Raw genomic sequence first — 15,933 nt, 5'->3', positions numbered from 1 at the left:
CACCGGGAAACGCGCCGCCGGGCCCCTGCCGGCCACCGTACGCGCTGCGCCGGGGGCGCCTGGCGGCCACCGTCCGCGGGGCGGTCCCGGGCGCGGTGGGCGGGGTGGGGCCGGGCCCGCCGCGACGGCGGCGGGGGAGCTCGGCCGGCGCTGGTGGCGACCCGCAGAGCGGAGGCCCCGGGGCCCGGGCCGCCCCGGAGCGGCCTGGCCGCCGCGCGGCGGGGCACCGGCTTAAAGGCCGAGAGGCGCGCCCCTCTGTGGGGACCCCTCCGGGTCTGTGGGGAGAGGCGAGCGGCTGGTCCCGGTGCGGGGCACATAGCACTGACATAACCGCCGGAGCTGCCGGGGCCGGGGGAGGGCCTGCCAGGCCCTCCGGGACCCCGCTGCACCGCGGGCAGCTGCCTGCCGCCCTCCGGGAAACACCTCCCGTCTTCGTGGCTCAGCTCACTTGGTCCGACCATATTGAGCAACGAAATAAATCGGTTCTCTGCGTCCACAGCTGGAAGTGCGGGGATTTTTAACAAAACACCACGGCGAGTGAGGTCTGTGAGCAGCCGTGGGTTTATGCAGCCACTAAAGGCGTTCAGCTGGCGTGCAAGAGGCGGCTGTGGTGAGCGGAACCCCCAGGCCCGGCCGGAGCGCTGCAGAGCCCAAGGGAAGGAGCAAGACAAGCTGTGGGACCTGGGGACGGACGAGCTGTGGTGCTCGGTTGGTTTTTCTCACAGACTGACCCCGAGGCCCTCCCCCTGTTCACTGTCTTCACTCCGTTTTGTACCTTTCCCTATAAACCACATCCCCCGAAGTCCAGATGGCCCAACTCCCACCATTCCTCACGGTCTTGCCTGCGCATCAGCACACAGGCCCCAGTGCAAACAGGGTGGGTAGGTCCCTGGAACAGATCCTGCCCTGGCTCCAAGCAGTCTGCCACAAGGGCTGATTGTTGGTATAGGTTTGCTTTTTTTTTTAATTGAGAAAGAAAATAATGGGGAAGAGAGAAAATTTGCCCAGAAAGCAGCAGGAAACACTTGTATGGAAGAAGCATTAAGGCTCCCAGACTGCAGGGCTCTACAGCAGTCTCCTGTAAAGCAGGGTCATCTGCAGAAAAAGGCCATGGCAGAAGCAGCCAGTTTACACTCCTCCTGCCAGACGCCTGCACAGAAACCAAAAGGAAGAAGGAGATGGCAGATCCCGAGGAAAGGAGCCGTTACAGAGTCCAGGCTGGCGCTGTTGGCATGCAGTCCTTCCCCATCCACCACTAAGGCAACATGGCAATGTCCAAGCCTGTTGAACTTCAGCTCCTGCCCCAGAGCTCTGCTTCTGGGAAGCCAGTCACCTCTCCAACCTCACTGAAGGGCTGCATGCCCTGCGTGAACACTAGTTTGTATCTCAGTCGAATGGGATCCTATGAGAGAAAAGAACAGAGAGAGGGGCACGTCATGGTTGCAGATTCCTGGGTCCCCTTCAGCCTCACCCCTGGCAGCCTTGCTGCAGTGAATCACCCTCTGAAAGGGGACAGTAACGCTTCAGCCGTGTGGAAGCTCTGCACGGAACAAGACATGGATCCTCATATGTGAGGAGTGACTGGGAGACCTGTGCAAGCCACTCAAGGGCACGCTTGGCAGTCCAGGTCTGGCAACCTTCTCAGTGACAGAGGATTCCTTACACCAATCTTCGGTCTCGTAATTATTCATCAATGGAACAGAACTGCCACCCATCGCTTGTGCCTTGGGTGGCCTCGCGTTCCATCAGCTGCAAACACCTGCACAGCGTCTACACTAGGTAGACTGCAGGTAGACTGAAGCAGAACTGTGCAGGCCCCTGCAGAAACTGCCCATTTGATCCTTCAGATTATAGCTCTGGAAAGCTGTATCAGTGGGAAAAATGTCTTCCCAGCACAGCCCGGACTGCTCCGTCTCTCCCCTGCATCTCCCTGCTAATAATACTCTTCCTGTCTTTCATACCCATATCCCACCCACTACAGTGACATTCTGAGTGCTCCACCAGCAGGCTCAATAGCCACACATACCTTGTGCGGATTGGCGAGCAGCAGGACCTGGGATACCACCGTGGGGGGGAGAAGAGGGCTGAAAGCAGGCAGCTCAGAGCCGGATGCTGGCTGTAACTTTATTTTCATGGTCTGAAAGAGAAAACAAAGGGAATGCTTTTTGGTCCACGCTGAGAAAGGGCTGGGAGTATTACCAAGCCACAGAGGTGGTTAAAGATATGTCAGCCAGATTTTGTCATTTAATGAAAAGCATGCCTTTCCACAGCCTACATCTGAAGGCAGATATTCCTAAATAGACAATTCTATGCTCCACATACACAGGCAGAACGAATGCCTTACTGAGGAGGCTAAAGCAGCGTGTCTGGAGCCCTGTCTAGTTGTCTCAAGGCCAGGAATATACTCTGTGAAACAGGCACTGGGGCCACAGGCATCACCATACAACAGGTTCACCGTTCAGAGAAAGCGAGCCATGCAATTTCCAATGAGCAAGGCAAATCCTAAGCAAGAAATGGCGAACCTTCTCCTCAGGACATTTCTGAGCAGTCCCACTCTCTGCTACCCATCATAGGCTTCTCACCTTTGGGACTGCAGCCTGGAACGCGATGTCCTTAATTGGTTGAGCTGATGTGCTCAGCATGGAAAGAACCATCACGAGCACATCTGGTCGGCCAGGAGCCGGGTCTCTGGAGAAGTGGAGCATAGCCTTGAAACCATTCCTATCGTACACAGTAAGTGGACAGATACTGCCTGCCAGAGAAAAAAAAGGAGAATCAGAAACAAAACATGGATTCCCCTCCCTTCTGAGGGCAGAACAGTGAAGACGGAATAAGGAACAGCAAAAAGGAAACATGCATACAAACTTTTACTTCCTCCAGCAAACTCACAGACCAAGAAGCATACAGCACCTGCCTGTGATTTACATTTCACCTCTAAGGCGGAGAAAGGAATCTGAATGTCTAAATTAGAGATTTAGCAGCTCAAATTTCAACGGTCAGCTAGAGATGTCAGGTATGAATCCAACAGAGATATGATGGGAAAAGCAAAATTTAACTCTTCGGCACACACAAGACTTAGCCCTTTATCACCATGGCCTGATAAATCCACACCTGACTATCCCCATCCAGCCCTTCCAAAACCTGGTAAGTCCTTCACTTGAGAGACTGAAGTCAGAAGACAATCAGGTCAGAATGTCTTTGCACCTGTCCTTTTTCAAAAGTAGCGATGGCCAAGGCTCTGCAGTCCTCTTAACAGGATGTGCCTTGCTCTGAGACACTGGGGTGCTATGCGCCCAGGGTAACACTCCGTGAAGTGGTTGCAGGGCCGGCCCATACAGTGTTGAATTGAAAAGCAGAGGTGGAAAAACAGCTCTGCTTTAGGAAGCGGGACAGCTCCCACCCACAGATATCTTTGAAGCCTCTGGAGAAGAGCTACTTGAAGCCTGATTAAAGGTGCTAAGGGCAAACAGTTTAGAAGCAGATCACAAGGGTTAGCCAGGGCAGGAGACTCCTGACTACTGAGCAGGGAGGACAAGGACGTTTCCATGGTACGATCCCTAGCAATTGCTCAAATTCTCAGATATATTAAGTCCTTCATAGAATAGTCATTACTTTTCTCCAGCCAACCCGCACAGCATGAAGCTACTTTGGCTTGCTCCCCTGCAAAAATCACAGAAGAGCTCTAGTAAGCAGAGCTGGGGCACAGAAATCATTGCACTTACTCGGTGTAATTGAAATTAAAGGGACAAAAAGGTTTTCTAGAGAAGCGCCATGGGAAGCTGGATGCAAAGAGGCAGCAGGCTTCAGCTCGTAGCCTAGGCTGGAGAATGAAGTATTTGCCACTGAGCTATTTGGAAGATCTGGAAAGGGCAATTTCATTGGTGATAAATCCCTGGAAAGAAAAGCATGTAGAAAGCTTATATTAACTGGGGAGACTACATGGCATATACCATCTTCTGCTGCGTCCATTTTGTGTTCCCATTCCCTCATCACTTTTAGGTATAAATAAAGTACAAGCTTACAGTCTCCGAGTTCTTGAAAAATTCAAAAACTGTCTCTAATTTATATGGAAGAAGCCGCTGTTTCAGCATTCATTAAGGCAGACTTTGATTTCTGTTACTAACCCAAAACTGTTTCAGGGCTTTGGAAGTCTACTCTCCCCATGCACAGGCTCTCTGGAGCTCTAGCCAGTGAGATTAAAAGAAGTTCTAGCTCAAAGACAATGCAGGAAGCTGGGAACATCCAGTAAAATTTCTTGGCCTGTATTATGGCAGGCTGGATAAGTGTATCATAATGGTGACCTGCTCTGAAGATCTGTGGATGATTAATTTGGTTCATGAACTGTTAGGCTTCCACTGAATGCCTGGAAACTACTTTGTCACAGCCTGAAGAAAGCTGGGGAAAGTATTTTTTTGAGTCACAAGTTACTATAAAAAGACCTGACTGTAAGGTTTTTGTTCCTTTAGCTCAAGATCACCTTGTTACTAAGCTATGGGATTTGTCTCCCCAAGTTTCTGACCCTTGGAAGGTCCTAGTGTGCAATTACCCAAAGTGCAATTAACAGGTGCATAACTGCTGCTTAAGAGCCAATGCGCAGATGAATAGCTTGCCATCACTAACCAGTTGGAGTTGAAAGGTTTTCCTAAACCTCACTGCTGTAAAACAGTATTCCTCATCTCCAAAGTCAGACTGTATTATGCAGAGCTTGCTTACAAAGATAATGTCTTGGTCCTGGATGGTGGAGAGAGCTGATCAACGAGGCCCTGAAATTCATTCTTCTCTGAACAGCTGTCTTCCCAGCTCTCCTCCAGTCCCAGCGTTTGAACAGCACTTACAATTTCACTATATCCATTGTGTACAGCAGTCTGGAAAATAAGGCACTTCTGGTTCATGCTATAGAAATCACCATCAGCAAAAATCAGAGCTGTTCCACTGAAAAGAATCTCATTTTTTAATAACACTACTTAAAGTAGAAACAAATATGAGTAATCTGGTTGCAAACTGCAACTGAGAAATTCATTGCAGAGCAGGAAGATTCCAGTTTCCCTTCAGAATAGAATGGCATTAAAAAAGGCTGCCAGAGGAAGCTAGGAGATCAAGAATCCTGTCTGATTTTTGTCCTTCGTACCTTACGGACTAACATACCTGAGGATCACTCACCTCTGCTAAGCCAAAATCAGGTGGTGGTTTCTGTACAACAGGAGAGTTGCTGAGACCTAAGAAAGATGTCAAAATGCCACCGATCAATTACAGAAAACAAGGGTTTTCCACAGGTTCTTCCTTTGTTGTCTAACAGCAGTTTGACTACAGTCTAACACTATTAAAGAAACTACATTCTTGAAAACTTATGAAACTTATGGCTGAAAGGGTGTTACTTTCTCTTAGGACCGACATTAAAGTCAAAGTTCTCCTATCTTTATTAAACGCCACAAATCCTAGTAACAAGAGTAACACTGTACTGAATTGCACATACAAACCTAATGACTGTAACTCCTCATCGAGCAGACAGGTAGAGGTTGTGCTGCCGTGGCGGGAGGCGGTGGTTATGTTTGCAAATTGGTCTGTAGGAGACTGGGCTGCCGCCTCCAGTTCAGAGAAGTCAATCAGTGTATAGCTCTTCATGCGTATTGGGGCTGGCCGGCATGCTTTGGAAATAGCACAAAGAGTTAAAGAGAAACCTCCCGAAAGGAACAGTGTATTTATGGGTACAGGCATGCCCGAAAGGACTCATAGGTGAAGAACTTCAGGAATATTTTCTCTCAATCATATGTAAAAGAAAACGACGGTTACAGAATAGTTTTCCTGTGTCATAGGATTTTCTCCACATTTATTCTCCAAGAAGCGCTTCCCTTCCAGACTCCACTCATACACGACATGCAGGAGCAGAGCTGTCGTGGAATGCTGCAGGATGCTCTTTACCTGGTGCCTCAGCAGAGCTCGTGGCTGAACCTCCTCCACCACCATTTTCATGGCTGGCTACAACCTGCCTGTACTGTCCGAGCGCCTGTGTGAGCTTGTCATTGGCCTGCAGTATCTCAGCTGGAAAACAAGAGAAGAAACAAAATATTAATGTTCTAACACGAGGGTCAGTGCCACGGCACTCTCCAAACTGCTCATAAGAAAGGTACAGTGCATCTAAGGACCTGCCTGGAGCAAAGTCTAGTGGGACAATCTGCCTTAAGATCCTGGCTAGCTTTTCATTCCATTTTCTGAAGTGCAGCATTTTGCACATACATCTGCTGATTTCAGGCCTCTCTCTCATTTATCAAGATCACTTTGAAATCTGATCCTATCTCTAAAGTACTTATAGTTCCTGCCATCTCTTACGCACTTTGTTGTTCTCTGCAAGTTTTCCGAGTGTACTTGAATCTATAATCCAGCACTCCTCAGCTGAAGAACCCTGGCATTCATAGGTATGAATGAAATGTTTGAGGCACATCTGAGCTCTTATGATTGCTGTTTAAGATGTCTATTCAGCGAGGCATCACTTCAGTCAGGTTTTCAAGGCATATGGACAAGACTGTGAAATGCAATCCTCTGGGAAGGGCTAAATTTCACAACTGTGGAATTCAAAGATTCTGCTCATATGACCCTCCTCAGTATATTACTTAAGAAATTAAAAAAATATTCTCCCTTCTGTGTTGATAGGCAGGGAGAACTTCAATCTCTGTAGAGAAAAGACCTCAAAAGCCTTCAGTTCTCTGAACATCAGAACTCCAAAAACTCTGAAAACCACCTTGGCTGGAAGAAACTGGATTCACTGTTGAATTTTGGGCTCCAAGTGAAAATTAGTAGCTTTCTTGGAGAGGAGTGGGAGGAGACTTGTGCCACTTCCCATGGGCATGGTTTGAAGGTGCAAGTGGAAAGCTCTGCCAGCAGGGTAGCATGTGCCCCAGCATTCCCGCTCTCAGATGAAGGGCATACCCCACTTGTCAAAGAAAAGGCAGACAAACTTAACCATAAAGGAAACCCAAGGACAGTGCTGGCTCTTACCTAAAGCCTCATCGTCATCAACTGTCTCACTGGCAAGGCGAAAGAGCAGTGGCCTGAGCTTCTCACAGCGTTGAAACAGAGTCTATGGAAGGAAATGTTTCATGTCATTGCTCAGGAGATCCCAGACACTCTCACACTTCTCTGCCCTGTGACCACCTGTAATTGATGATATGTCTAGAACAGGAAGATGCACTTTCTACCCAGGTCCAGACAAGTGTATCAATGCTGCATGTTGCTGCACTCTTAAAAATCCACAGTGGCCTGGAAGTACAGCCACTAGAACAAGGAGGCTTTGCTGGTATCTTCTCAGCAATCACATCTTCTATATGCAGACAGGTGTAAGATAGATCAGTGTAAAATTACTCAATTTAAAAGTATCCAGGAGTGAATAGATTGATCACAGTACTCGGAGGGAAGTATTACAACTGTCAGTTCCAACTACCATCAGACAATGCAAAGCCGCTTATGGCTCTCTTCTCAGTGTTTTAGGAAGCGAGGAGGCACTTATGGCTCTCTTCTCAGTGTTTTAGGAAGCGAGGAGGCACGGAGGCAGCCACTCTTTCAGTCTGAAAGTAGGGTCTCTTCCATCTACAGCAGCAGCCCTCCCCAAAGGGACCTAACTCCAAACTCTGCTGTTACTTATAGCCACAGAAGTTCTTACCTACAAAAATTCAGTTGTCTATAGTTTTTTTAATTTGAGAGTCTGGTAGGCATCCTAGTGGAGTTTCGGGTGTTTGGAGGCCATAAAGCTATTCTGACAGCCCTATTAGCGACATCAAATATTTCCTCAGTTCACTGATACTTATGAGCAGCAGCGGACCAGTGAACTCTGGGCAGAAAAAGGGGAATCACAGAAACCATAGGACAAACTGAAGAACCCACAGCCTTGAGCTTCTCTGGCCAGATCTTATCACACCCACCTAATCATGCCTGGGCTCAAGGGGATTCCCGTGTGTTATGCCACTACTGAAGGAAGAACCATTTCCCCATTAGATACCACAAGAAGAGCAGCTAACCTGGACATAAGCTCAAACTGGCACAGCAGGAGACGGTTCCATTCCAACTTCCATTACACTGATGGGAGGGACTGTTATTCATCAAACATGTTGGAAACTATTTGCTGTGGTAATGCTGTTTCCCTGGCAGAAGCTGAGTGCACCGTGCTGCCCTTTGAATCCTGTTGCCCTGGGCCCTCCCAGCCCTAGCCAGTCAAAAGAACCTCTTATGCAGGAAAAAGAGCATTTACCTGTAGGGTCTCCTGGTCAGATTTGGATAATTCTTGTCTCTCGTAGTTTTCCAGTAATTCATCCATACGTTTAACATTCTCAGAAACCTCACTGATGGTATTCACTCTTCTGGACACCTTAGCTGACTTTTCTTGTTCCTTTGGTGAAAAATGAAATAAAAGTAGATGATGATTTGGCTAATACAGCCAGTGCACATGCTTGGCTGGGTCACTCTGGATCACACTTCTTGGGGAGTTGCTTCCTACTAATGTCTTATTGCAGGTAGAGGAGACACAAAGCAGCACGGGAAAGGACTCACCCCTCAACAGCTCCAGTATCAGTGCTGCACCACACCTCCCTGTCAAGGGTGAAGATGGAAACCTCCTGCCCTTCTCAGGGCAACCTGGCCAGGGTGCCAGTGCGTAAGAATTCATTTTACCACAGGCACGAGTAAGACTTCAAAATTAGAGTTGGGAGTTGGTGGCTTCTGCTGTGCAGAACGACACTCTCAAAACAACTGCAGGGATTTCATTAAACCAGACCAAATCTCCTATTTATGCAGAGAATTGGGGTGCCATTTCAGACGGAAAATAAAAACAGACACACCAGACGTGCACACACACATTGCTTGTAGAAAAAAGGCAGTTCTGTAGAGATGTGGCTTTTTTCCACCTGGAAACTGAGTTTATTTTTGGAAACTTTCTATCACTGATGCAGTACTACTGCCACGATCCCACTAAAGTGGAAGTGTCCCACCACAGGGGCTCATAGATATAAATATTCCCTCTTTCTGGCAATGGCGTATTTTAGGGAAACAAAACAAAATAATCCCACACTGTAACTTTGGAATAACAAATACTGAAAATCATCCCTCCTCTGGGGCAGCTTAAACAGTTCACCCGAGACTGATGTTGCAGCAAGGTTCCCATTACACCTCTTGGTGTTCCCTTTAATACCAATAAGGTGGCAGGCACTATGGAGGTCAGGTATAGAGGGCCCACTGTCAAAAACTGAATTGCCAAGTCCCCTCCCACCCTCCCCAGCTGCAAACACATCTTCTGACCCAAGGAGCTCCCTACCTCTTTAATCATGCTCTTGATCAGACGGTTGGCAGCCTGCAGGTCGTCAGAGTGGTTGCTCTTTAAAAGCCTTGCTAAGAGCTGTTGAGGGAAGAGCATTGGACAGCAGTGAGCAGCAGTCTCTAGGCACTATACTACAGACATACATCACATAAAAGCAGATATTGAGAGACACCCACTGTCGTAATAGTTTCTATAATCCTGGAAATATGTGGGCTTATGTCCCATAATATAACTCTTCGGCTGTTTGGGAATAATAACTCTCGGGCTCTGCAGAACTTCTGTAAGACCTGGACAAACCCTCCCTCGGGAAAGTTTAATAGAAACTGATGTTTTTCTGTAAAAAGGTTTCACTTTTTGTGAAGCAAAAATTTCTGAGAAAGCATCAAAGAGTTCTCTAGCTGTTGTACAGCAAGAAGTATTACCATTATTCTGAAGATAGTCTGTCTGAAACAGCAAAAGCCCCCCAAATATGACTGAGCCTGTTTTCTCATCAGTACAAATCAGAGTGTGGAGGGTAGGCACGAAAACTCTTAAGGTTTACCTTGGATTTCTCTTCATCTGTGTCAAAAATAGAATTCTGAGGTCTCGGGGAAGGGGGAGGTAAAATTTTGTCTTCTGGCAATTTGGGGTCTTCTTTTACAATCCCTGGAATGGATAACAATATTTGTTCACTGATGCCTGAGTTGTTAAAACACCAATGCTCAACAGTGCATTGGATTTTGCACTTATTTCCTTCACCCCTCCCCAGAACTTTACAAAATGAGATGGAGAAGCAAGGAGTTGCCTTAGCATACACCCAGACAAAAGACTTCCCTTTCTCCCTTGAATTAAGCACAGGCCAAATGAGATTTTCAGAATAGAAGATAAAATTCAGATGTGCTGAGTGAATTGCTAAAATTCTCCCATAGCAAGAGCACTGGGAGCACACCAGTATTGACCTCCGAGCACACAGGACTGCCGCAATCAGCATGGCCATAAAATGCAGGGCACCAAACACACACAGCCGAGTACTAAAGGAGCCCTTAACGTCAGCAGTGATTCTGTGGACGTTTCCTCTCCTGCCAGCGCTTGCAGCAGCAGCAGCCGCCGACCACGCAGGCATTGGATGGGCAGCGGTCCCTGAGAGCTCCTGGCAGGAGGGCGCCCAGCACCCCTGCACCCCTGCTCAGCACCCCAGTCTGCAGCAGCAGCTGCACAAAGGAAAGGCAGTGATGGCGAGGAAGGTTTCCACAGCAGGACTTGGGGGAAGGCTTGAAAAACCATTTGATGCTCAGAGATGCACAAAGCAAACCTGGTGGGAAGTATGTAAAAATAAATTCTCTAATTCCCCTGAACTTCCACAGAAAGTCTTATGGCATTTTCTTAGTTAAGCTATGAAACTTACTACCTGGGATATCAAGATGGGATTGGACAAATTTCTGGATGACAATACTATTAAAGACTATTAAATATGATGGAATGGATGAAAAATCCAGCTCGGGATCTCTCTGAACCCAGAGATAATAATAATCCTGGGAGAGTATTCCAGGGCAAAGATCACTCTGAGTTTGTCCTGTTCCTCTTCCCTGTGCAACAGTGGTGAGCACTGCGTGAGCAGAGGCCCCAAGGCTAGCCTGATCTTTGACTCAATAAGGCTGTTCTTTGGTAAATCTCTTTAAACAGTTACATGCATCCTCTTAAGTACCAAACAGCCTCGTAAGTGTGGCCTTTGTCCTTTTTTCCTGACGCACATTTTATGAAAAAAGCTGAGTCACAAATTAAAGAGGACAGATATCTGTGGTCTGAAACCATGTGACTTGGAAGGCTCAAAAGGAAACTGAAATAACAGAACTAAACCTTGTTTCTTCAGCATCTGATAAGCATCCCGGATTTTAACTTCCTGAGGAAACCAGACTGTCCAACTGAATATTACTTCTGTGACTCTTGACTTGACTTTTTCTGAAGACCAGGTTCCATAGTACTGAAAACAAAACAAAACAAAAAAGTAAAGAAAGACAAAAAAGATTAAACCCAAAGAATTAGTGCCAGCTATGGTATATGGGTCTAGCCCCAAGTCATTTGTGTGCAGAAACCAAGTAGCAAATGGATTCCTAACACTTTATTCACAGTGTCGTCAACTGTGTATCTTGTGGTATAGGAAATAGTGTGTATAGCTGTGGCTGTAAATACAAGGAATGCTATTAAGCGTATGATAATTACATAAATATTATATGGCAACCAAAATGAAACAATTTCAAAACTTCTCTGATCAGTTATTGAATCAGAAACCAAAAGTAGGTTGTTTTATTCTAGTGAAAACAGTTCTGTGCTTGACTTTAAATGCTTCCCTTAACTGCCCGCAGTGCAAATAGCACCGCTGGCCTCGGCCAGACCCAGACAAATGAAAACTGAACAAAACGAGAAGCGAAAGTTATTGTCTCTTTTCAGCATCTGGACATTTTCTCCGGTTTCTCTCATTATTGCCTACAAGCACTCACTTTATTGTATTATAAAAATATCAGGAAGAATGATAAAAGCCACACACAAACCTCCAAAACACTAGGCATTGTAAACTCATAAAATGATACCTGTTTTGTGAAGACAGCAAACAAAACTCTCTGTAGTGACATATTGTTTAAACTTTGCTGTTTCACTGAAATACTTTTACCAAACCTGGGACCGAGAGAAGTTGTTTTGCTGTTTGGTTAAACATTTCTCTGAAATCAGCTTTTTGCACCTCTGCCATCGAGATGATGTAATGGAAAATGAAGCCTGTACAAGCGGTAAATGTGTGCAGGACCCACTAAAAAGGGGAATCGATTACTGAGTTGCTGAGAAGGGTATTTAAGAAAGTCCCAGCCCTGCTATTTGATGCAGAGAGGAGCAAGGCATGAAGATCATGCAGTCTCTGATAAAACAGGTCTCTATTTTTCATCATGAGAGGCGCTGCCAGGGCACCCAGTGCATCCACTCTGAACTCACAACTCAGCTTCTCAAACTAAACTTCTCACTTCTGACGGCTGCTTCTCTTCTCAGGAGGCAGTGATTGCACTCAGAAGCAAAGTGCTCCACAGCAGGGAGCAGAAATGAATATATTGAATATATTGAATGAATATACTGCGAGCCAGGGAAGTGAAGCAGCAGGAAGGGACTTTGCAGCTTCCACGTTAGCTGCAGCTGATCCCTTCCAGCCTCCCCCTGACTCAGGGCTGTCGCTGCCCAGGGGCTGGGAGCCCTCTGCCCGGCTTTCGGGACACCCTCAGCAGGACCCCAAAGGGGCTGCATGAATGCACAATTGTCAGGCGATGGTGGGGAGAGTGTTGAACCAGTGCTGCTGAAGTCCAGTCCTCCCTGCTGCTACCTAAGCTGATCCTGCCCCGTGAACAGGACCCAAACCCAGGCTAACCTTTGCCAGGAGAAAGCAAGAAGGAGAGCAGCCAGAGCACAAGAGTTTGAGGACAAAGCGTAAGAAAACACGGGAGAAGCTCTGGGCAGCTCCTGGCATCTCTGTCCTCTGCCACTTCCCCAACCAAAGTTCTGTAAATCACTGACAGGCAGAAGGGCCACAGGCTGAGGGGTCACAGGAACAACTTCAAGCTCCTCCAGAGTCTCTGACTGTCCCAGCAGAGTTGGGAGAAACCACAAGGAAAAAGCTTTTGACAGGAAGAGCCCCTGGCTTACATCTTTTACAGGGGGATTCACATCCAGTCCTTGTGCTCAGAGGCACAGAATGAATTCTGCTCTACTTCTATGTGAGATTAATTCTAAGTATTCATATCCAGCATGAAATAAACAGTATGTCCTACCTGTTATGTTCAGCATAACCATGACCACCTACCTTTGTGGAAAGCACTTTTATCAGCTCATTCAAAAACCTGAATTTTGCTATTTCATTGTGAAATCTTTCACCGCAGTTATTCACACAGGTCTCTAGCACCTGCAGAAAACAAAACAGTACCAAACAGAAACTCTACACACAGGTCTTGGGGAATTTTTAAAAATAACTTTGCCATTATAATACTAAATCTAAGAACTTTTCTGGCACCGCATTCACAAATACAAGATACTGAGGAAGTTGTGCAGCAAGAACACATGTTTTTCCTTCATCCAGCCTTCTTAAGCAGCATGTTTAAGACTGTCTGCTCTGTTCTACCCATCACTAATAACTTTTGGGCCACTGACCCTGTGGTGGGACCACAGGCCAAACAGCAAGAGCTGCAGACCACTGAAACACCTCAGCAGAACAACATGGGAAGGAACAACAGCAGTTACTCCCTCCGGTATACCCTGGTTTCTTTATTCCTTGTGCAATGGAAAGTTAAAAGGGAGAGACATCCAAGAGAAAAAGAAAGGGAGCGACATCTAAGAGAAAAAGAAGAGACAGCTACACTGCCTCTACCCCCCAAACTCTATTTCCAAGTTACTGCTGCGTCTCTTTGCACGCAGCTGAAAGCACTTACTGTGAGAGCATGAAGAGCTTCCATCTCCTGAGGTGACTGTATTTTATGTGCCAGCAGCCTCGGTGCAAGCAGTGGGCTGGGGAGTAGCAGAAGCAAGTCAGACAACACACAAGAAAAATGCTGCTAATTTTACCCTGCAGAGAAGAGCAACTGCCGGATTCACAACCTGCTACATCAGGCACCTTTCCTCCGGCAGAGCGCTGGCCTGAGGCACGCACGCAGGGCGAGAGATGAATTGCAGCAGCTTGTGCGACCCCACTGCTGTCCTCCAGCCGTGCCCAGAGGCTGTCCCCTCGGAGGGAGCCAGCTGGGAGAGACTGGGGGCTCTCCCTGGGCAAGCACAGGGAGACAGAGCTGGCTCTCTGCAGTTGCAGGAGCTTCGATTCACAGCCTGACCCAGCCTGCTGGCTGCTCCTGTGCACACACGCTGCTGGGGGAGATGGGTGCCAGACTACAGGCTCTGAGCGCATGGGCGTCTGCTCTAAAGAAAGAGATGATCACTAAGCTTTGACAGGTTATTTGCTTAATTAGTTCCTGCTCCTTCCCACAGAGCCAAGCTGTCAGCTGGAAGGCTGGGAAGTCCCAGCAGAGATCTCCCACCTCTCTGAACGGAAAAGCCGAGGCTGAGCTCACTCGGGGCTTCCCTGCAGAACCCCACAGCAGGTATCCTTGGCCAGTCTCCCAAGAGGCTGGTGAGGGCACAGTGGCAGGACCTGCTGCCTCGTGGGTTGCAGTAATAAATGTCAGAGCCCATTCCTAGACATAAACCTCCACTGCTTTGGCATACACCTCTCTGCAGCTTATTTACTCGTTCTTGTGCAGGCACTCTCAGGAGCAGCAGAGCCCAGTGAGCACTCCCAGCTGTCTGTCCAGGCTCCCCACACCACAGCTTACAGGTCCCATTCCCCTCTGCAGCCATGAGAAGCTCAGAGCCAGACGCACAGCCCAGAGCAAACACAAAGAGCCGTCTGTCTGCCTTACCCTTCTATGTCGGTGTTCACCTGGTCACAGAACCGCTGGATGCATTCCCAGTTTTCCTCAGGGATACTTGGGTCAGTGGCTTTATCTTACACAGGGGGGAAAAAAAAAAATAAAGAAAAAACAGCCTCAGTGGGAGAGGCGTGCAAGCGAGCAGCACAAGGCAGGAAGCGGCTCAGACCTCGCGCTGCTACCAGCTGCTTTAGGGCTTTTTGTAAAAGAGGCAGAAATGGAAGACGCAGAACGAGCAGGAAACAGCTGTTACTAAAATCTGCCTAAAAATACAGTCCTGAGTACACACTCCTAAAAAGTCAAAGTCAGGCATAAACTGAGGTGTTGAAAGCACCAACAGCACAACGTTGCATTTAGCACAGAGCACAAGAAACTGTTAAAAAGCATTTACAGGCAGCTCTCCCAGGACCAGACTGCAAACCTTGCTGTGCTGGAACACAGGCACGGTTCTTTTGCAACAGGGCTGCACGAGTGCCCATCCCAAAGCTCTGCCTGCATGGCTGAATTGAGGAAAACCGTCTGTTTCAGCTTTATCCACTCCCCAGTCCAACGCTCAAACAGCTTTGGCAGGACTGGGGCCGAGGATGGACAGGAGAGATGGGGAGCAGGAGAGACGCAGCAGGTTAAGACAGCACCCGTAAGCATCACCCTGAAGGGGCTCCATGGAGGAGATGGACCCTTCTTCACGGAGCTGAAGCTGCTCTGGTGCCCACCCGGTCGGGGCCAGGGGCCAGGGTTGGCCTGGCCCCTGGCCCCCAGCCCCACTCACTGAGCCACCGCTCCAGCTCCCCGACGCCGGCCATGGACTCTTGCTCTGCTCCGCCCTGCTGCGAGCAGGAAGCGGATCCACCCGCCGTCACTCCTTGCATGTTCCCACTGCTCCGCTCGCCCCTGTGGGAAGCCCACGCGAGTTTTCGTGGTATGGCAGTGTACGCTGTGGGCGTGGGCTGGCTCGGTAAAACGTTCCCTCCCACCCCTCCAGCTGCTCCTCCCCTTGCTGGCGTGCAGAGCAAGCACACATTGGCGAGAACGGAATCAAAAGTCACCACATTAATTTAATAATTAAAAGGTCATCATCCAAAAGAGGAAAAAACATCCCAGTCTCCTGGTCAGGGGTATTTTTAGCAGAACCATATGCATGACACAGTACACAGGGAGGAGAGTCCCCCTCTCCAAGTAGCTCACTCAGCCCAGCAGGACACC

At 48.1% G+C, this 15,933-nt stretch overlaps 1 protein-coding gene across 1 annotated transcript; it reads right to left on the bottom strand.

Moving 5' to 3' along the window:
- Positions 1-1,153: 1,153 nt before the first annotated feature.
- Positions 1,154-15,599, bottom strand: GGA2 (golgi associated, gamma adaptin ear containing, ARF binding protein 2; the record flags this gene model as incomplete). Its single annotated transcript, XM_082311528.1, has 17 exons — positions 1,154-1,402; positions 2,027-2,137; positions 2,583-2,752; positions 3,723-3,892; positions 4,714-4,865; positions 5,161-5,216; positions 5,478-5,645; positions 5,920-6,039; positions 6,994-7,075; positions 8,240-8,377; positions 9,299-9,379; positions 9,843-9,946; positions 11,138-11,261; positions 13,119-13,217; positions 13,741-13,816; positions 14,722-14,806; positions 15,500-15,599. The coding sequence occupies 17 exons, from the start codon at positions 15,597-15,599 to the stop codon at positions 1,292-1,294; spliced, it is 1,947 nt and encodes a 648-aa protein (XP_082167654.1). The 3' UTR covers positions 1,154-1,291.
- Positions 15,600-15,933: the final 334 nt, after the last annotated feature.

The sequence above is a fragment of the Platalea leucorodia genome (assembly GCF_965183815.1).
Source record: "Platalea leucorodia genome assembly, chromosome: 5".
In the NCBI taxonomy this organism is placed as follows: domain Eukaryota; kingdom Metazoa; phylum Chordata; class Aves; order Pelecaniformes; family Threskiornithidae; genus Platalea; species Platalea leucorodia.
The sequence above is the reverse complement of the archived record's forward strand: the minus strand, read 5'-3'. Positions and strand labels throughout refer to the sequence as shown.